A 22,211-nucleotide genomic window follows, 5' to 3' on the forward strand; every position below is an offset into this window, starting at 1 on the left:
TTCAGGAAGGTAACCTGTGCAGAAGATTGAGCAACGTGGTACTCTCAATACCAGAGAGCAATGTGTAGAAGAATTTAGGGGGTACACATCTATCCCTAGAGTATAGGTAATCCTACCTTTTTGTAAAACTGAATTCCCCCTTTACATTTCCACATCACAGCGTGGAGCAACAGGAGACATCTTATGGTCCAGAGTAGTTCTGCATTTTGCTTCAACTTAAGCACAATATGCATTTGAGATTGTACAAGCAATGTCGCAAACACGATTGACACTATCGATTCTTTTTCCAAAATTAATAGTTTGCATGTACTAAAAAACTAAGCGAATCCTTTTAGATTTGTAGCTAAAACACCACATGTAGACATAATGCAACATTTCATACACAAATTTTCCAACAGAAAAGACACTGCAGCAGTTTAAAATATAGATCAAAGTTTAACAAAGTAAAGGGCTAAAAGATGAGGTTAACGATAACTAGACAAGGATTGGCTCTGAAATTCACAAAGTGGAGCCAAGAAATGCAAGCTCTGAAATGTAAGTCAGGATACTGTAACAGTTCTTGATGAGCTTGAGTCATTACAATATTTAAGTGAAAATCCAAAAAGCTGCATTTGGTTATTGTGTGCGGCTCAATACATTAAAAGGATTGGTTTGCTCCTTAAGCTCTTTGGACACAAAGCAACTTTTTGACGTTCTGTATGGGTAGGGGAATTGACAAGTAAATCTGCCTTACAGACGCGTTTGTGTGGGTGGAATCACAACACCAACAGAATTTGGGCCATGACAGTATCTTGGGAGTGGTTGGTGCATCCCAAAGCTCATCGAAGATTGCATTGTGGGCTTCTTCCATTGTCACACGCCAGGCAGGGTGTGGGAAACAGAGGTTGGGTTCATCATAGATGGCTCTTCCAATTCATATCAGATGCAAACTCTCATGCAAAGGATACACTTTTCAAAATGATGGTTTACTTTCACACCAGACATTTATATTGATGAGCAGATGAAAGGTCCTTTAACAGCAAATGCACAGTCTGCTTCCATGCACGACACCAGTTTTCCACTGTATTTGTGAGTGATTGCGCACAAGCCTAACATACATGTGGGCCACTAGCACCTGCACAGTCTCTCCTCCTACATGCAGGTCTTTGTGAATCAGGGGACATGCATGCATATTAAAATGGGCAAAATGAAAAGGGTATTTTGGCCCCTGTATTCTACACCTGCACCTTATTGTGAATTGGCTCTTTTCTATCATCTTTCAGCATGACCCTGAATGCAGCAGAGGATGGAGAATGGTGGTAATCAGGTAGGAGTTCTCAGAAAAAGGGAAGGTTAAGAGTTGAATAAAAACACTGAACAAACACACTGGCATCTGTTCCAATCCTCCATTACAAAACACAGCATTATAGGGGGAGGGGGAGTGCGTGGGGGAGGGTGTCTAATGCACATGTGGCACCCGACCAACTTTGAACAAAGATAAAGAAAACCATGATAGTTGCCTTTGATTTTGTAGAAATTACCAATAAGCCTCTGTGGTAAAAGCCTTTTGGTCAATTCCTCATTAACACCAGTGCACTGCTATGGCCAGTCAGAGGTGGAAACAAAATGTACCTCAATATGTTTTTCTTAGGCTACCGGTTCAAAAGCGGTCCAAACAGACAGTGTGCCACAAATGCATGTATGGCAAAACTCTTTAATCAAATTCGGTAGGGCACATGGACTGTAAGAATGCTGCTTTTAGGTAGACTATAGTGTATGAAAGGTGCTCAAATTCAACTGACTGGGACTCTGCCAAAATAACAGCAACCAAAAAAATAGGGTCGAAGACATGCATCTTCAGAAGTTACCGGCCACTAAACTCAAAAAGATGCTTACGATTAAACGAGGTCTGATTTAGACAAGCAGATTTAAAAAAAGAAACAGGTACTATAACACACTGCAACACGCACAACTGATTAAAAAATGCCAGATCTCAAAAGCTGAGAAAAAATATGAACAGCAATGTACTTGGACCGTAAACATAAAATAGAAGATATATCATTTCAGGTTCTCGTGTGTAGTTAAATTTACGTTACAAATCAAGAATTGTCAAAAGGTTTTAGTGCGAAGGATGTCACACTTTCCACGGAGAATACAATTTTATACAGGGGTGAGAAAACCGTATTGGAGAGAAAGATCAGTTACTTTCAACAGAACACACAATTCCCTCCATCGAAAAAAGAATGTTGGATGGCATTAGATTAATGATCGATAGAATGACACCGCATGAAAAACCCATCTTGTGTTTGACATCCCGGTCATGTACTGCTAAATAAACACACATCTTTAAATTAGGCAAACATATTCTTGCACCTTCATAATGAGAATTCGGATATTCGTTTCTGGTTAGTAATAACGATACTATAAAAACATGGTCATCGTAAAGTAAGAACAACTTGTCTTGTATGAATGCATGATAAAACATAGAAAGATAGCTTCTTGGTCAACGGAAGGCCACCGTTTAGTGTAAAGCACATCATATTTAGAATTTACATCCACAGATTTAGATGTAAACTGGGATATCTTCAGAGCAAAATCGGATTTTGTAACTACTCCACTTCAGAGGAGCAGCTTACTGAAAGCATATTCATGAAAAGGCACATTGATCTATCATTGATTTGATGACAGTCACACCACCAGGCTGTCTCTGCTCAATGGATTACTCTGGAAAAAAAGAAAATATTCTGTAAAGATACAGCAGTATTTCAGAGAAAAACATCAGTTTAAAGCTCAAATTCGGAAAATATGCTCTTGCATGAGTGCCAGTGCACTGTTGGCGCACACATGCACAACATTCTTTGCAGTTAGGAAGTGGTCGAAAAATTCCATAAAAAATGAAATTATACTTACCTGTATCATTTAGCTGTCGTCTCTGCTGATACCAGCACTTAAAATAGGTCAAGACGACAGGGATATAGGTTCGCACCTCCTCCCCCCTGGTTTGATCCGACTTAGTTCGATAAGGCCATATTTGGACATCCAGCTAATCACGGAAGGTAAAGGGTAATGCTTGAAGGAAAAGTCAACATTCAGGTGTGATGGTGGAGCTCACCTATACCTCATTACTGCAAAATGCAATATTTTTTGTACCCCTTTAATCACTTCCTCTGACTATTACCATCATCCCGATAAATTAGGACGATTACCTTTCGCAAAACAGTAGTTGTAATGAACTTGGAAAATGCAAAACAAAGGCTACACATTGCCTCAGCTGCTGCCTTCTTGCCCGCCCTTGTCCTCCTGACTAAAATACAGTTACCAATAGCCCAACTGCTACTTGCTGTGCTTAGGGTCACTTTGCAACCTAATTTTCTTTTCCGCTAACACTTTTTGCTTCACGCAATTTTAAGATTTAAAAAAAGAAGAAAAAAAAAAGCTTTTCAACCTTTCAATTTTACATCAGTCTTTAATCCGTAATATCACCCCGGCTGCTATTGATGGCATTACTCATGGGACATGGATTTTTCCTCGGTTACGAACCTTGACTGGGTCAAGATCACGTGACTCTAGCTTCCAGACTCTCCCATGTGCAGGTACCCTCACCTGCTGCAGAGTGGTTTGTTTGTAAAACCAAAGTTGATGGTATCCTTTTTCCAACTATAACAGGTTAGTGAACTGCTGAAGAGCGGCTCCAAAACATTAGTTTTACATAGTATAGGTCTTGCTGCCCAGAGGTTGATCAGTTTGCGACTAAATGCCCCAGAAAAGGTGAGTGTCGTTCACTTGGCCTACTCCCAATAGGCTGAGGACCGCGCCGTATAGAAATCTAGTATGAAGGTGCGTGACAATATAGTACCTGTATTAATAGACAGAGTATTGTCTTCGTCATGACAGTGTCATTTTTCAAGAAAAGTTACTTACCCATGGTAACTTTCTTTCGACTGGATGTTCCTCCCACGTATTCCTTATCTTTGATAAGTCCATATCCAGCTTGCTGCTTTGTGAAAATCTTTTCAGTAGACGGCGCTGCACATCGATGACTGTTGAGTCGATGTCCCTCGAAGGCTTCCGTCTCGATGTCGATGTTATCAGTGGTATAAATAGTCACGTGCAGCATCCGTTGCTCAGTTCCATTTTGAAGAGTTAGATATTGTGTAGGATGAGACGGCTACTACCCTTGCGGGAGCGCAGACTAACTATAAGGTAAGTTTCACCGCAGGGGAGGATGAGAGGGGCGATGAGGAATACATGGGGGGAACATCCAGTCGAAAGAAGGTTACCATCGGTAAGTAAGTTCATCGAATGGATTGTGTCCTCCCACGTATTCCTCATCTTTGATAGACTCCCAAAGCATTAACGTATAAAGAAGGAGGGAGTGACATGTTTATTCTTTAAGTATGCACACAATGCAACACTGCCTTTCCAAATTTAGTTTCCTGGCTAGTGGAGGAATCCAAGCTATAGAATCTAGTAAAGGTGTGTGCAGACTACCATGTGGTAGCTGCACAAATGTCTTTTACCGGAACTCCCCATTGAAGAGCTGGCGAAGCTGCGATACCCCTGGTAGAATGAGCCCTCAGATGTTCTGGAGGGTCCCTACCTGTCAATTTGTAACATTCTATAATAGTTAGAATAATCCACCTTGAAATTGTCTGCTTGGTAATGGCCAGACCTAGCTTGTGACCAGTGCATCCCATGAATAATTGGTCTGTTTGCCTTAACTTTGCCAGTCTGCTAATGAAGAAGCTCAAAGCACGCTTTGGGTCAAGTCTGTGCAGCCTTTCTTCCTCTTTCCCCGGATGAGGAGGGAGGAAATATAAAAGAAAGGTTATCGTCTGAGTAATATGAAATTCCGACAACCTTTGGGAGGAAATTTGGCTGCACCTGTAGAACAACTTTATCTTTATGAAAGACTGAGGGGTTTTGCAGGATAAAGCTTGTAACTTTCTCCCCCGCTGTGCAGAAGTTATTGCCACTAGAAAAACAGTTTTGAAGGTAAGGAATCTAACTGGGCACGAATGAAGTGGACGAATTAAGTGGTTCGAAAGGAATACCCATTAGAAATGTTAAGACAAAATGTAGGTCCCACAGAGGGAAAAGCGGTTGGGGGGGGGGGGGTGAGGCGGGGTGGGTAAACATTGGTCAGCCCTTTCAAAAATTGAATAACCAGGGGTATTTCTAATTATGAGGGTTCCTCAGCCGTGCGTTTAAAAATGGACAGCGCTGCTAGGTAACCCTTAACTGTGCCAATCTGGAGCCCTAAATATGCTAGGTGTAAAAGGAAAGATAACACTGTCAGTGTATTGCATGAAAAAGGGTCATTTTTATCTCTACACCAGCTCCAACGGCAGCGGTATAATGATTTGGTTGCTGGCCTTCTGGCCGAAAGCAAGACCTCCATTACGTCGTCCGGGAGGTCCCAATCCTTATACCTCAGCCTTTCAGAAAACATGTGTGAAGGCTGAGAGTCCTGAAATTCGGATGAAGAACCTAACCTTCCTCTCACGAGAGAAGATCCTCTCTTTGTGGAAGACGAATCGGAGAGCAGATGGACATGTCTAGAAGGCCCGAGTACCACGTTCTCTTGGCCCAATCGTGGGTAATTAGGATCATGGTTCTCCTGAACCTCCTTATTACTAGAGGAATGATGGGGACTGGAGGCAATGCATAAAGGAGTGGATATTCCCAGTCCACCACAAACGCATCCCCTAGAGCTCCTCTTGGGGGAAATTCCCTGGAGCGGTACAGCTCTCACTTCTTGTTGATGTTTGTTGCGAACAGATCTACTTCAGAGGTTCCCCAAAGGGAGAAGATCTCTTTAAGGACTTCCTGAGCTACTTCCCACTGGTCGGAGACTGCTCTGCCTGCTCTGAGCGTCCGTCACCGCATTCTTCTCTCCAGTTAGGTGAACTGCCGACAGAGATTCCTTCTTGTATTGCCCAAAAGGAACAAGTTACTTACCTGTAACTGTTGTTCTCCAGCATGGGTCTGGCATGGATTCACATGCTCATGAATATTCCCCGTCGTCAGGCCGGGAATCCTCGGTATAGAAAAAATCAGTATCAGTTTCGTTTCTGATCTGTCTTTCTCAGTAGTAACCAATCACTGGTCTCTGGGTCATACTGCCCCCAGCCAATGACTGCCCTCTCCCTAAGCCCCGCCCCTGGCAGCCATCCTCAGATTTGGTAGCACGTGAAGTGGCAGTATGACCAAGTGAAGAGCCGCAGAGGGGTAGGCGGGAGGGTTCGCATGTGAATCCATGCCAGACCCATGCTGGAGAACAACAGTTACAGGCAAGTAACTTGTTCCTTCTCCAGCATGGGGTCTGGCATGGATTCACATGCTCATGAATATAAGAATACATAGCAGTATACACACGCACAACCACGGAGCGGGCAAAAGGCTCAATATCAAGCAATACAACAACTCAACATTAAGCAACTCTTACCTCATCAAGCTCACCTTAGGCGAACAGGTTGCGCAGCACTGCCTGGCCGACTCTGGACTCCTCCCTGGAATCCCAGTCGTCACAGTAGAATCTCGTGAAGGTGTGCGTCGACCTCCACGTAGCAGCCCTGCAGATGTCGAGCAGGGGCACACCAGACAGGAACGCCGTAGTAGCAGCGATCGCTCTGGACGAATGGGCCCTCAGACGGCCTGGCAACGGTCGGTTTGCCAACCGGTGACAGTGCATGATGCAGCCGGAGAGCCATCTGGAAATGGAAGTCTTCGAGAGAGCCTTCCCTTGATTCACAGGTCCAAAGTTCACAAACAGCTGTGATGTCTTCCGAAAACTCTTCGTGCGGTCCACGTAGAACTTCAGCGCTCTAGCTACATCCAGCGAGTGCAGAGTCCTCTCAGCTGGCGACGAAGGCGACAGGAAGAAAACTGGCAACACCAAGGGCTTGTTGAGGTGGAAGTCCGACGGCACCTTGGGCATGAAGTAGGGGTGCGTCCTCAGCACCACCCTCGTGTCGTGAAAAGTCAAGTATGGAGGCATGCAAGACAGGGCCTGAATCTCTCCCACTCGTCGTGCAGAGGTGATGGCCACGAGGAATGCTGTCTTCCACGACAGAAACTTCAACGGGACTGAATGCATAGGCTCGAATGGGGCCCCCATGAGCCTAGTCAGCACCACGTTGAGCTCCCATGCCGGGGCAGGGGCCTTCACCGGCGGGAATGATCGGAACAGTCCCTTCATAAATTCCTTCACCAGTCGATGAGACCACAAGGACGCCCGTCCTGTAGTTCTGGTGTAACGTGAGACGGCGGCCAGATGTACCTTGATGGAAGCATGAGATAGGCCAGCCTTGGCCAAGGACAATAGGTGCGGCAATACTTGAGGGGCCGTAATCCGCAGAGGGTTAATCTTCTGTGCACGGCACCAGACAGAGAACCTCTTCCATTTGTGTCCGTAGCACTTGAGAGTTGAGGATGCCCTGGCCTTCGCGAGAACCTCTCTGCAGTCGGCCGGGATGTCGTATCCTCCAAACTAGTGATGCAGGAGCCAGGCCTGCAAGTTCAGCGACTCTGGTTCGTGTGAAGAATGGCACCTCCTTCTCTGGAGAGAAGATCCGCGTCCGTCGGCAGCTTGACTGGTGTGGACGCTGACAAGTCCAGAAGGTCCTGGAACCAGATCTGCCTCGGCCACGCCGGTGCGACGAGGATCATCCTGCACTGGGACCTCTTGAACTGGTTGACGAGCCGGAGTAGCAACGGCAATGGCGGGAATGCATAAAGGAACAGGCCGTCCCAGGGGAACGAGAAAGCATCGCCCATGCTCCTCGGTTGGGGAAACCTGCGGGCGAACCACCGGCACTTGGAGTTCGCCGCCGTTGCAAAGAGATCGATCTGGGGTTCGCCCCATCGTCAGAAGAGTCGGTCCACTTGATCCTGGCGCAGTTCCCACTTGTGACACGAGCGCAGCTCTCTGCTGAGTGAGTCGGCGATGGTGTTTTTTTATCCCTGCCAGATGAAAAGGTACCAGAAACATCCCTTGGGCGACGGCCCAATGCCACAGATCCTGGGCTTCCTTGGATAGGGATCTGGTTCCGCCCTGCTTCCGAATGTAAAACATTGTGGTGGTGTTGTCGGTGAAGATCCTCACCACCTTGCCCTTGAGGGACGGAAGGAAGGACCTGAGGGCCCAGAACACTGCACGGAGCTCCAAGATTTTGATGTGGAGAGTCTTCTCCTCCGGGAGCCAAAGGCCTCTCGCGTGGAGACCCACTGTGTGCGCTCCCCAACCTTCCAGGGAGGCATCCGTCGTCACCATCACCTGGTGGGCCCGGGCTAGGAAACCTGTTCCCGCCGTCAGATGAGAGCGGACACCCCACCATCGTATCACCTGACGGAATGCTTCGTTGAGCGGGATCCTGTCCTCGAAGCTGCCCGTCGTCTGGATCCAGTGGGCGTCGAGGAATTCTTGCAAGGGCCGCATCCGAAGTCTGCAGTGGCGCCCTTTGACCATGAACCTGAGGCACTTTCGGTGTCTCTTTACAATAGGGATGTGGAAGTATGTATCCTCCAAGTCCAATGACGACAGGAAATCACCCTCCTCCAGCTGTCCCAGCACGTGCTGGAGGGTGACCATCCGGAACTTCTGTGCCTTGATGTATTTGTTCAGTCGTCGCAGGTCCAGGATGGGACGCCATCCTCCTGTCTTCTTTACTAGGAAGTATCTTGAATAAACTCCGCAGCCCCGAAGCCTCTTTGGGACGAGCTTGATGGCACCTTTCCTGAGCATCGCCCTTACTTCCAACAGCAGTTGAGGGACGTGATTTTCCTTCCTGGCCACGGGAGGAATGCGGGTGCATCTCTTCTGGAACTCGAGGGCGTGCCCCAGGGCCAGGGCGTCCAGCACCCAACGGTCGGTGGAGATGGACTCCCACACGCCAACTAACTTCGTCAGCCGGCCTCCCACCGGGGTGCTTCGGCAGGGGCCCGACCCAACGGTCTGTTCAATCTTGCTTGGAGGCCGCTTTGCCTCCTTGACCACCTTGGCGACGACGGCGGGATCCACCTGACTTGCCGCGTCCCCTGTAGGCCTCCTGCGACGAAGATCTTGCCGCTTGACGGTACGTAGAGGAGCTGCTGCCGGCTCCCTTGGAGGCACCCTGTCTGCCTCCGGAGCTCCGAAAGGACGGCCGTCGCTGTTGGAGCACACCCAGTGCACGGGCCGTCTCCGTGTCCATCTTGATCGCCTGAAGGGACTCATCAACCGCCTTGCCAAAAAGGTTGTTCCCATCGAAGGGCATGTCCAAAACCTTGGTCTGTACGTCCTGGCGGAAATCCGTCACCTTGAGCCATCCTTGTCGTCTCAGGCAAACGCTGTTGCCCTACTGACGGAAACCGGTGTCGGCGATGTCCGTAGCCACCGTAATGGCGTGATCCGAGGCAATCTCACCATCCTGTAAGATTTCCAGGGCCTCAGCCCTCTTGGCGTCTGGCAGGAAGTCCAACAGAGGGGCGATCTTGAACCACAACTCCCTGTCGTAGCAGGCTACGATGGCCAGGGCATTGGGCGCCTTGATGGTCGTCGCTGCAGATGAGATGACCCGTCGTCCCATCGCATCCAGCTTCCTACCCTCGCCGTCCGTCGGGGAGGTTGAAGTCAAGGCCGATGGGCCCCCCCCCCCCCCCCGCTTTCTTCTTGGCCGCCGCCGAAATGACCGAATCCGGGGTAGGTTGCGCCCTAAGGCACAAGGGGGCAGCGTCGGGGACCCGGTACTTCTTCTCATACCGGTCCCTCTTCGCAGGAGCTGTGGCAGGGTTCTTGAGGAGGGCGAGCCCCTCATCCCAGATGTCATCAAGAAGCGGTACGGCGAGGACCGTCTTCCTTTTAGCCACGCGCCGTTGATAAAGGAACCCTTCCTTTTCTTCGGGGCAGAGCTGGAAGAGCTCGGATGCCCTGGAAATCATAGCATGGAAGGATCCAATCTCGTCGGGCGGGGGCGCCCGGGCAGGGGGCGACGGGGGACACGTCCAGTCGTCGCCTCCGTCGTCATCGGTACCCATCGTAGTCGTGTCCATGCCTGTATCATCCCCGTGGGTAGTGGACCGGGGGGAAGGCAGAGAAGGGAGAGGAGGCCTAGGATGCGTCGTCGTCCTCTTAAGTGGTGGGCTCTCCGAAGGTCCTGGCTCCGGTTCCCCCGTCGGGTCTGGCTCAGGTACCTCCGTCGGGGGAAGGGGCAACCTAGTCCTTATCTCCGAGCATAAGGACTAGATGGCTGACAAAATGGCCGCTGAGGTGTCCTGCGGCGCCGGAAACGACAGGAGCGAGGGCTCTTGAGGGGCCTCGTCTGCGATAGTCACCCTCGTCGTCGCCCTCGTCGGGGGTCCCTCCCGATGGGCTGGGCTTCCTCCACGACTTGGATGAGCTCCTCTTCAGAGGTCGTGTCCGTATCCACGAGGGCCACCAGCCCCTCCCCCATCCTTTCCAGCGAGAACTTTGTGGGGGTCTTCTCGATGGGCCTGAAAGACTACTCCCTCCGCGGTGGCAAGGAGACTCTGGAACCTGAGGGCGCCTCCACAGGCTGAGCCAGGGCCGTGGCGACATCCTCAATCGAGGTCTTGGCAGGGTGAATTAAGGCCAACGTCACCTTCTGTACGCCTGGGGCCTTCACCTTGGGGGGAGGGTCCGAGCCTCGCTCCCCCTCGGTCGGAATCTTCGAGATCGACCGGGGCCTCTGCAGAAGCTTCGCCGGGTTCTCGGACTTCCTCTTACCCGAGCCAGAGCGTTGGCTCGTGGTTGATGGCGTCGGGGAGGATGCGCCCTGCCTGGCAGCCAAGGAGCCCGACCGTTCGGCGCTCCCGCTGCCCGCAGACTCGCGGTGCTTAGCCTTTTGTTGGGCCCCCGTCGCCTGGGCACCCTCACAGGACTTAGAAGACCGCCCGGACTTTTTTCTTCTTCTCGCCTGGCGGACTCTTACCTTCCAGCCAGTTGGCGAGACGGAGGTGGCGATCCTTCATGGTCCGCTCCGACATGTTCCCACAAAACGCGCAGTCCTTTTCCTTGTGCGTCTTGTCCTCATGGAGATAGAGGCATAACGAATGCTCGTGCTCCTTGAAAACGTTCTGAAGCTGGCATCCAGGGCAGGTCCTGAACAGCTTCCCGGGCGTCGAGCTCCCTTTCTCCTGGGCCATGTCCGGGTAGGCCTTGGAACTTCTGGAATCCTCCAAAAGCGTAACTCGACGAAATCTTCACCCTTGAGGGGCTTTGAAACTCCGAAACGGATCCCCGTTGATCGGATGTGGAAACGGTGGAGCTTGAGGCTCTATTTAACTGTAAAAATGAGAAAATCTCCTGAAAAAAGCGCGAAAACGCAGCAAAAGCTCGAGAGCTACAGCACGAGGACTCCCAACACTTGAACGTGCGGTAAAAATCTGAGGATGGCTGCCAGGGATGGGGCTTAGGGAGAGGGCAGTCATTGGCTGGGGGCAGTATGACCGAGAGACCAGTGATTGGTTACTATTGAGAAAGATCAGAAACGAACTGATACTGATTTTTTCCTATACCGAGGATTCCCGGCCTGACGGGGAATATTCATGAGCATGTGAATCCATGCCAGACCCCATGCTGGAGAACCAGAGTTGCATTGGCACTCTGTACAGTGGTAGTGACCCTACACCACCTCTTTTGTTGAGATAATACATGGCTACTGTGTTGTCCGGCATTATCAGGACATTCTTTCCCCGTACAGAGGGCAGAAAGGCCTTCAGCACTAGTCCGATTGCCCTCAGCTCTAAAAAGGTGGATATGTAGTTTGGACTCCGATGGAGACCAACTATCGCTGATGGTCAAGTCGTTGGTGTGGGCTCCCCACCCCGTGAGTGAGGTGTCCGCCACTACGGTTATCTCCAGCCATGGTTGCCAAAATGTTCTCCTTTCAAGATGTTTTCCTAACAGGTCCACCACTGAAGGTCCAGTGAGATTCTGTTTGAAGTTTGTAGGAGATCTGACATCCTTCCTGAGAATTGTGACCACTGGGTCTTGAGAGCCCATTGAAGAGATCCCATTCTCAGGCGGGCTTGTGGCAACAGAAAAATACAGGATGCCATCAGGCAGAGCAACCTCAGAAAGTCTAAGGCTGGAAGATGTTGGGCGTTCTGGAATTTTGTCACCATTTCTAAAATGTCTTGAGCCCTCAGCTCTGGTGGCAAGGCTTTTCCCTGGGATGCATCTATGACTGCTCCGATAAACTAGAGTCTTTGTGATGGCATCATGTGGGACTTCTTGAAGTTGAGGGAGAAGCCCAGCCTGCGGGGTGAGTGGCAGGTATGGTTTAGATGTTCCAGGGCTTATTCCAGGGAACTAGCCCTGATCAACCAATCGTCCAGGTAAGGGATAGACATTAATCCCCGCCCCTCTCCTGAGACTCACTGCCACAATCGCCATTAGCTTGGTGAAAACCCTCACAGAGTAGGTTAGCCCAAATGGTAGAACCCGAAACTGATGGTGAGAGTTGCCAATGGCGAACCTCAGGTAGTCAGTATTTTTGATCGATTGGCACATAAAAGTAAGCATCCTGAAGGTCCAGAGATACCAACCAATCCTGAAGCTGGAGGGCCTGGAGGATTTGAGAAATGGTAACCATCTTTAACTGGTCCTTTCTGAGGAATTTGTTAAATTCTCTTATGTCCAAGATGGGTCTCATTCCTCCGTCCTTGTTTTGGAATCAGAAAATAAGGGGAGTACCAACCCTTGTTCCTCTCCGCTACAGGTACCGGTTCTATGACAACTTTCTCTAGCAGGTCTAGAATCTCCTGCATAAGGAGCGGGTCTGGAAACTTCAAAGAGTTGTTCCCCGGTGGCTGACTGAGGTGTGCGTAGAAAAGGCAGGCAGTAACCCTGGGCAACTGTCTCCAGTGCCCAGGTATCTGAAATAATAGCCTGCCATTCTGTCAGATGTTGAGTGAACCTGCCTCCTACTGCTGTCTTGTGATATAAGACAGCAGATGTTTTGAGGCAGCTGAAGCAGAGGCTGAGGGTAAGGTAGCCCCTGCTGCTGCGGCATTAGTACCTTTGTCCAGTCCACCACGGGTAAATCGTCTCTGGCCCCCTTGAGCTGGCTGTCCTCTGCCTTTTCCGAATGCAGAATAGAAAAAAGGACCAGCCCCTACGGGGCGTGCCTGTCTTATCGGAGCTCCAAGGAATTTGGCAGCGGCCTTGGAAGTTTGCAACTTCTCCAAACTATCATCAGCTTTTTTACCAAATAGATGGGTGCCGTCAAAGGGCATATTCAGAAGTCTGGAATGTACGTCAGGAGCAAATCTAGACTTACGCAACCACGCAAATCTGAGGATTGTGGTACTAGCCGCCATGGCTCTGCTGATGCTGTTAACAGAGTTGATACCGGTTTAGAGAGATTCACACATGCATCTTTACTGTCCTTGATAATATTCAAGAAACCATCTTGTTCCTCCCCTTCTGGGAGACGGTCAGCCACTATTGAAGCACACCCCCAAAGGGTGTGACTGAATCTTGCCAATGTGCAAGTGGCATTTGCAGCATTTAGAGCTATGCTGCTTGCCGAGAAAACTTTCTTGGCCATAGCGTCAACCTTTTTATCATCACGATCCTGCGGGATTGTGGAGTATGCAGTTTGTCTTACTGACGAAGCATTCTGGGGTTGGATTTTTAGATAAGTATGGAGGGTCTGCAGAAGCAGCTCTATTTTGTGCTGACAGTTTCTTACTGACTGCAGGAATAACCTCTGGCGTTTCCCAATTGCTGGACACTTTATTCTGTAAAGACTTGTGAAAGGGTACGATAGGATCTTCTTGTGGTTCTCTATCAAGTATGTCCGTGAGGTCATCTTGTTCATATAGAGGTGCAGGCCTAGACCACCCCATATATTCCGTGACCCTGTTCATAAGTGACCTATAATTACTCTCAGCATGTCCCCTGGTTCAGGCTTGCTAAAATCTCTCTCGGGGGAGGTATCTATTCCACTTGATTCCTGCAAGGAATCCTGCAGATCTTTCAATCTGACCTCTTCTGTAATTAGTTGTTCTGGAATGTGAGGTCTAACCCGTTTTAGACCAAAGGGTCTTTCTGTATCTAAATTCTCTCCCTCCTCATAAATGGAGGATAAAACTCTGAAATAATCAGAGCGTGGTAGAGGTGTGTAGCTCTTTTCCAATGAGGGAGGAGCAATGCGAGTCATAGGAGGAGTTAAACTTGTCGATGTAGACCCCGATAGATTTGAGATTGGCCTCGAGGATGTCGATAGAATCGACAACGGCTCCGACAATCGTTGAATGGATTGAAGTGATCTGTGTTCACCGGGTCAACGTTTCAAGGAGTCGAAGATCTTTCTTTCAACGGAGGCGCTGAAGGAGTCGATGATGCAGTTTTCGGCATCGACGTGCAAGTTGACAGTGTTGACGCCGTGACTCGACTCAAGGGTTTGTCATGCTCTCGAGGAGTATGTCTTGCCGAGGTCGACCACTCACAGCATTTGTCTCTACTAGGTTTTTCTCCTGGGGTATCGCCTCTAGGTGTCTGAGGGGGGGCAAGGCCGCGTTCTCGAACACCATCATTTTTACGAAATTCCTCCCACTGAGCCGGGGAGCAGTTTTTTGGTGGGGCATGTTACTCTCTCCGGTGAACTGGAGGATGTCGAAGGCGATCTGTGATGCCTTTTTTTACTGTGCCTCGAAGCGGATGAGTGATGTGATACGCTCCGAGATCTAGATCGGGAGTGTTTTTTTCATCGAGGAGACGGCGGTCTCAATTCGTCTGAGGTAAATTTGGTAGGGCTAATGGCTTTTTTAGGCCTACCTCTCGCCAGCTTCCCTCTGTGCTCCCTTGATACTTTCACTGTCATTGATAGGCACTCTTCGCACTCCGAACAGGGATGCTCTGCCCCAAGGCACCATAGGCACACCCTGTGGGGATCTGTCAAGGACATCTTTGCCCCACAATCTCTGCACTTTTTGAAGCTGGATCAAGGAGTAGGTTGAGCCGACTAAGAGGCCATCTTGTACCGAGGAATCAAAGGTTTTCTTGACAAAAACCCAAGAATTTGTTCTCTTCACAGAACCGAGCGTCACGTTCCCGAAGCTCATGAAGCGCGGAAAAACGGAACTGAGCAACGGACGCTGCGTGTGACTATTTATACCACTGATGACGCTGACATCGAGACAGAGGCCTTTCGAGGGACATTGACTTCGACAACAATCGTCGCACACCGCCCTCTACTAAAAATAAAAAAAGTTTCCTTTCCGAAGCAGCAAGTTGGATATGGAAATATCAAAGATAAGAAATATGTGGGAGGACAATCCATTCGAAGTATGGTTACACAGGTGCTCCAAAGGTAGAATTATTATCTCAATCAGCTTCCACCCTTATGCAGAAGCAAAATCATAAGGATAAACATAGACTTCGACATTGGTGTGGCATAGCAGCTTATTGTGCAGACTGCCCCACTCCTGTTAAGTTCTTCCTGTACCAGATCCAGCACATACCAACACTGAAGAGAGGTGTCATTTTGGATAATTTGTTGTTATCTTGTTGCCACCAGGTCTGTAATGTGTTGTACCCCAACAATGCAAACAAATCTTGTGAAGTAGGCCTTTGCCAACTCGTATGTCTGCAAAACATTTTTATATTCCTGGAAAATTTTCTGGGTTTTCGGATTGGGCCTCTTAAGGCAAAAATGCAATCACTTGCCCCTCTTTGGACAATTTCGGGAAATGTGTTCTCTTTGTTCCTGTAAAGAAAGTGGTTATATTAGTGTTGATTAAAACCAGTTTGTGCATAAATAACCATTCAAGGAAATGAAGCTGCAAGCTCACTGTGATATACATAATGGGTCTAGAATGTACTTAGTTTTACTGTCCAATTCTGTCACGCTGTGTAAATAAGTTTACATCTCATAAGAATGCATCTGTTCCTGTGGTCCCCCTGTGGAATTGGGGAACAAAAAAGCTCCCTTACAGAAGTTGAGTGCTGAAAGCCCCATTTCAAAATGTTTCCAATTGTAATAACTGCTTTTTGGAAGCAGTGCTTAAGACTTAACTATGTTTATCTTTCACGACTGTTAACTAACATGTTTCAGGTACCCGAAAATGGAGTTCCATAAAATGGAAAGGAATGGGATTGTCTGGATACTTCTTGTCTCCCTAATCAAGCCTAGCTAAAGTTCCCTTTTCAGTCAGTGGTTATAAGCTTAATTCTTTAACTTTTATAGGGCAGCATCTGCAAATTTGACAAACAAGACAAATCATCAGTTTGTCTAAAACCCAATACGGTCACACACTAATGTCTTAATTATAATGCTTTTTGCAACTTGTTTGATAGGGGTCACAGCCAGATCTAAAATATTTGAAATCAGTTTTAGGATTGAGGAAAAAGGAGCAGACACGAAGCACTGAGTATTTCGTGCAGCAATGGTAGTTTTCCATGAATATTGATGTGCATCCTTCAAATTAATTTGGAGCACAATCTTATCCCAACTGATTTTCTGACATTCTCGAATAGTTAAGTGGTATTGGTGTAATCAGGGGGTTTAGCAATATCCTGCAGAGGCTGCTAATACCAACGCAGGTTCATAATATTACTAAAAAAAACAAAGTTGTGTCAAAATAGAGTTATTATGAGGGCCCTGGTCTCCAAAATATGGTCCAATATTGTGACTAGATAATTGTATTTATTTGCATTTCCACTCTAGTATACAGACTGCATTTCAGTTGCTATCTTCAGTCAGAAATAACTTGTAGTCTTCAACATGAGTTGATGAAATTATTGTTCTCGGACTGAAATTACCAAGGTAAAGAGTTTCTGGGTCCCTCTTGGATGCCCGTCATCACATATATACTTTCCACCGTCTGCCAAACCAGGGGTATCAATCCTTTCTGGTTAGTGTGGCAGTAAAAAAACCTTCTGGCTGCTGCTCCTTTTCTTGTTTGCAATACTGAAAAACCTTGCTTTTTATTTGGTGCTCCTCAATTATTAAATCAATGGCATAGTTTGCCAGTATAAAGCGAAGACACCAACTGCCTTCTAAGTCAGTGAAGACTCCCTAGATCAGGCTTGTCCATCAAGCGGTTTTCTGTGGCCTGTGTATCCATTGACCCCTCATCCCTCTTCCTATTGGCTGTTAGCATGCTGGGGAAGGGGGTGGGATCACCTCGATGTCACTGCATGCGTGATGTTCAGTACACACTACTCTAGCAGCCATACTGCTTAACAATTTCTCCTTTAGGCCGCGTTTGGAGCTGCACTGTTCCTACAACCACTCTTCGAGTCATACATGGGCAAGGTGGCTGAAGTGTGGCTCCCTGTTTTGCTCACTTAAATACTAAATGTGAGCAGGGCTCAGCGGCAGCCCTGGGACAGGGGATACATTTATCCAGGATTAGAGTTGTTTCCAGGCAAGCAGCAATCGTGAAATTAGCTTCAATAACAGCTCGCTAATAATGCAGAGCTGCTGAACTCTGCCATTGACATTTGCAAAATGCATATTAGGAATTCCTTTCTTCACGTGCAAGCAGCAGTGGAGGGGGGGGGGGTGGGGGGGGGGTTGGGGGGACTCTGGATTCTAAATGAGTTTGCCTGGGAGACAGATTTTCGGCATTCGTAAAAGCCACATTTTTAACAATTTCTTGAATTGTGGGTGGGCGGGCTCATTGCATATGTTGGCGGGGAGTGAATTCCAGATTCTGCGGGCAGCTACAGTGAAGGTGGAGTTGCCTGTTCTGGTTTTCTTGAATCCAGGGACATGTAGGTGAACGTTAGAGCTGGATCGAAGTGTTCATGCTGAGGTTACGAGGGCAAGGCAGTGATTGAGGTAGGTCGGGGCATTAGAGGTGACACATTTGTGTGTGATGGTTAAGGTTTTATGGATTACTCTTGCTTGTATTGGCAGCCAGTGTGCTTCTCTCCTATGTTGTGAAATATGGTCTATTTTGCTTATACCATGTGCTGCTCTCAGAGCCTTGTTCTGTAGGAGTTGCATTTTGTTTATATTTTTCTTGTATGTTCCTAGTAGTATTATGTTACTATAGTCGATCTTGGCCAAAATGAGGGCTCCTGCAAGGGGTATGCAGTTTTGGGGTGAGGGGAAAGGGCGATAAGTTTAGCTGTGTAAGCTGTGGATGAAGCAAGAGTGTTTGCGCATAGTCTTGACTTGAATCAAAATGTTAATTGGTGTGCCGTCTATGACAATGGAGGTGTATTCTGGATTTAACTTAATTAGTCGAGCGGGGGCACCTACTATGAGAATCTTTTTTCTCCATAAAGACAGACTGTTTGTAGCCATCAACTTCTGGATGAGGAGTAGATTTTGTTGACACAGATGGTGTCCTGTTCTAGATTACCTGTGATGGGGATGAGTATTTGTGCGTCATCCGCAAAGTTGGTATAAATGACTCCCATAGCGTCTAGGGCTGCAAAGAGACGTTTAGTGCAGGCATTATAGAGGGTCGCGGGAAAGACAGGAGCCTTGCAGGACACCCGGAGGGACAGCAATGGGATCTGCTGCTTCATCACCGATCGCTAATCACGATTTTCAATCGGAGATAAATGATTTGATTTAGATTGTGGCATCTTTAGAGAAGTGGAAATTGTTTGCTAGTGTTGGGCATAGTTTGTTTATTGTGGTCCACTAATATTAAATGCCACTGATGGGTCAAGCAATAGTAGGATACACAGATTTCCTGATTCTCTAATGGCATCCATCTGGTTTTTCAAATCCAGTAGAGCTCTCAGTGCTATGCCGGGGCGGAAGCCGGATTGCCCATCTCCTAGTAAATGGTTGTTTTCCAGATGAGAGTGGACTTGTGTATAGCAATTTTGTCTATAACTTTAAGCAGAAAAGGGACTGTTGTGATCGGTATGTAATTCGTGGGGATGGTGGGGTATAAAGAGGGTTTTTTCAGGAGGGGAGTTAACCATGCTTCTTTGATATTCGCTGGGATGGAATTAGTGTTGAACGAGGTGTTAATAAAGTTAGTGATGATGGGGGTAAGTGTGGGGGCACAGGCTTGGACTAGTTTTGCAGGGAAGTTATCTTGTTTTGCAGGGAAGTTATCTCCTTTGCAATTGGAGGGTTCATACATGCACGCATTTAACCCTCGTATGTGTGCGGCTACGTATGTATGTGCGTGCCTGGGTATTTGCAAATATGTATGTGCAATATGCAACCCACCCACCCGTACGAGGAACGCCTGACTCCAAAGCTTTCCCCCCCAAACATCAGCCGAGCCATTTATCAAACTGGTAAACAAAAGCAAGAAAAAAACGGTTCCACCCACGGATCCCTGCCTCCCAGACATACAAATCAATCCTCACAAAAGGAACACCCATGGATTACTACAGAAGTCTCTTCAAGCACTTAATCTCAACAGAGAAAGTGCCACAATCCTTCAAATCGGCATAGACCAAGCCGCTCCTCCAGGACATAGCAGGAAACGTGGAGGACCTCTTCAATTACAGACCTATCTCCAACATCCCGTACCCAGCGAAACTACTCGAAACATACATCTACAGAATAACCTAAGAATTCATAGAAGACCACCACCTATTGGACCAGGCACAAGTAGGTTTCAGACCAATGAGAGGAACGGAAACAGTACTTCTCTCAATCTGGGATGCTCTAAAGGCAAACGCAGACAATAGTACTGCTCTGATACTTCTAGATGTCTCCGTGGCATTCAAAACAGTTAACCACATCATCCTCATCAGGAGATTGGAAGAAATTGGAATCACCGACCATGCCTTAGTATGGATTAAATAATTCCCAACAGACCAGAAACCATATGGATCAAACCTTTCAAATCCAACCCAAGAATCCTCATGCAGAGTAACACAAGGATCAGCCTTCTCCCAGTTATTATTCAACATTTACCTAGCTCAACTAATCAAGATCATTAAAAAAGACACAGCCTCACTTGCTACAACTACGCTGACGACACACAAATAGTCTACAAAATACAAGACACACAAAAAGAAAACACATTAGAGAGCTGCCTTCATGAAATCTTCAGCTTGATAAACTATTTCAAACTCAACCCAGGCAAACAAAGGATACATTACTTACAAGCATCAGAAATACAATTACGGTATCTGTGGAGAACGGCTAACAAAGGACAGAGACCATATCAGATTTCATTTTTGTAATCAAAGGAGATATAAGCCAGAAGGCACTCCGCAATATGCAACTGACAATGATGGCGGAAAAGAAATTATCTGAGGGAGCTCGATGCGTGAAGCACCATGGGTACAGTAGATGTCACACTAGGCATAGTATTCCTGGCACGCCCTGTTGACGTCCCTTCAAGTTTCGAAAACAACTAATACTCGCAGCTTCCACTAAATATCGGCCTATGCACACCATGTGATCTAAGCATATTCCACAAGCCTCAGAAATAATGATCTCTAATAGAACAGAGAAAATCACTACATCCTCTGGCCACGGAACTTGTTACAACCCCAGCCACATTAACTGTAAAATACCTGGCAGTCCTGTTGGACAACAAACTCACTCTAGAGCCACGTAAACGCTCTAATCTAGAAATGCTTCCATCTCCTGTAAGCAGTAAAAAGGATCCTACCATTCGCCAACAAAACACTCAACATCATTGCTCTCATCATGTTCGGAGTAGACAACGCCAACAGCCTATATCTAGGCATGCCAGAACAAATTCTAAAAAAAACTCCAACGCATACAAAATGCAGCGGCCAGACTGCTCCTCAAACTGCTACGAAGAGAACACATCACACCAGCTCTGAAAACGCTACACTGGCTACCAATAAAACAGCAAACAAAGTTCAAATCAATGTGCATAACGCACAGAGCAAGCCACGTCCAAGGTGCAGAGTTCCTAAGAGAGAAAATAAACATCTACCACCCAACAAGACCACCCGAATCTAGCAGCGACATTTGTTTGGAAGCAAAACCATACAACAGAAAATTTGGAGGATCCTCTTCTCACCTTGCCCCAAAAACCTGGCACGAGCTACCAAAGAACATACGTAACACAAGAGATCACTTTCTATTCAGAAAACATCTCAAATCTTGTCTTTTCACATGCTCATGAATAGTCCCAGTCAGGTCGGAAATCCTTGGTAAAAGAAAAAACAGTTTCAGTTACAAACTGTATTTCTCCTTTAAACCAATCACTGAAATCTGGGTCATACTGCCCCCAACCAATGACTGCCCTCTCACTAAGCCCCTCCTATGGCAGCCATCTTCAGATTTGGTAGCCCGTACAGTGGCATATTGACATGAAGAGTGGCAGGAGGGAGGGTTTGCATGTGAATACATGCCAGAGAACAATAGTTACAGGTAAGTAACTTGTTCCATCTCCAACATGGGGTCTAGCATGGATTCACATGACCATGAATAATGAATACATAGCAGTACAACATTACACAACCACGGGAGGTGGCAAGGCTCAACAGAAGCAATTACCCTTACCTCCGGAACAGGCTCACCTTCAAGTGAACAGGTTGCGTAGCACTGCTTGGCCGACCCTGGACTCCTCCCTGGAATCCCTGTCGACGCAGTAGAATCTTGTGAAAGTGAGCATGGACCTCTACGTAGCTGCCCTGCAGATGTCCAGCACGGGTACACCCAGTGCTCCAGATAAGATTTTGAGGTGGGAGTATTTTACGCATGATTTTTGAAATTAGAGAGTAAATGCAATTTCAAGAGAGTAAAAATGAGTTTTCTCCTCTGCAAGAGAGGAGAATGTATCCAACATATAAACCCAGTGCATATGTAAAATCAGACCCGTAGACAAAAAGAGTTGTAGCTCGAAGTTGTCTGGCTTGCCTCGAACCATTTTATTACACTTGCGGAAAATATTCTGCCATGAAATAACTTGTAAGTACAAGTGCACACATCCAGGGGTGCACCTGGGGTACAAGTTAGACAGGGCTAACCCTTCAAAATGTTGGGAGAAGCACTAACTTCAGAGACGGTGGAAGGGTGGCAAACTTACTTGTGTAAGGGCATTCAACTTCTTACTTGTAATGAGACTATTCTAGTGCAGCTTCAATGTTCCAATCAGTTAACTCTTTTAAGTCTGAAACACCCACTTCTTGCAGATCCTGAAGGTCCTAGAAAGTGTCCAAATGGCAGATGGTGTGCAATGAAAGACTCAATATCATAGCATAACGGGGTCATTGCAGAGTGGGGGGGCAGTACTCTGGAAGGCCCAAACCACTTCAGTTGCTGGGAGCAACAGGGGAGAAAATGTAATGTTGGTTCTACCACAGTCTG

General features: G+C 47.4%; 1 protein-coding gene across 3 annotated transcripts in view; it reads right to left on the reverse strand.

Moving 5' to 3' along the window:
- Positions 1-1,677: 1,677 nt before the first annotated feature.
- LSR (lipolysis stimulated lipoprotein receptor) overlaps positions 1,678-22,211 on the reverse strand; it is a 624,987-nt gene continuing 604,453 nt past the window's right edge. For 2 of the 3 annotated variants that reach the window (XM_069611646.1, XM_069611644.1), the window contains one exon: positions 1,678-2,703. In XM_069611646.1, coding sequence (XP_069467747.1) covers positions 2,668-2,703 — 36 coding nt within the window. In that variant the 3' untranslated portion in view covers positions 1,678-2,667. The remainder of the gene's footprint in view (positions 2,704-22,211) is intronic. The other variant, XM_069611645.1, reaches the window with a different exon arrangement.

Source organism: Ambystoma mexicanum, chromosome 8 (assembly GCF_040938575.1).
Source record: "Ambystoma mexicanum isolate Mex_15411 chromosome 8, UKY_AmexF1_1, whole genome shotgun sequence".
NCBI lineage: Eukaryota > Metazoa > Chordata > Amphibia > Caudata > Ambystomatidae > Ambystoma > Ambystoma mexicanum.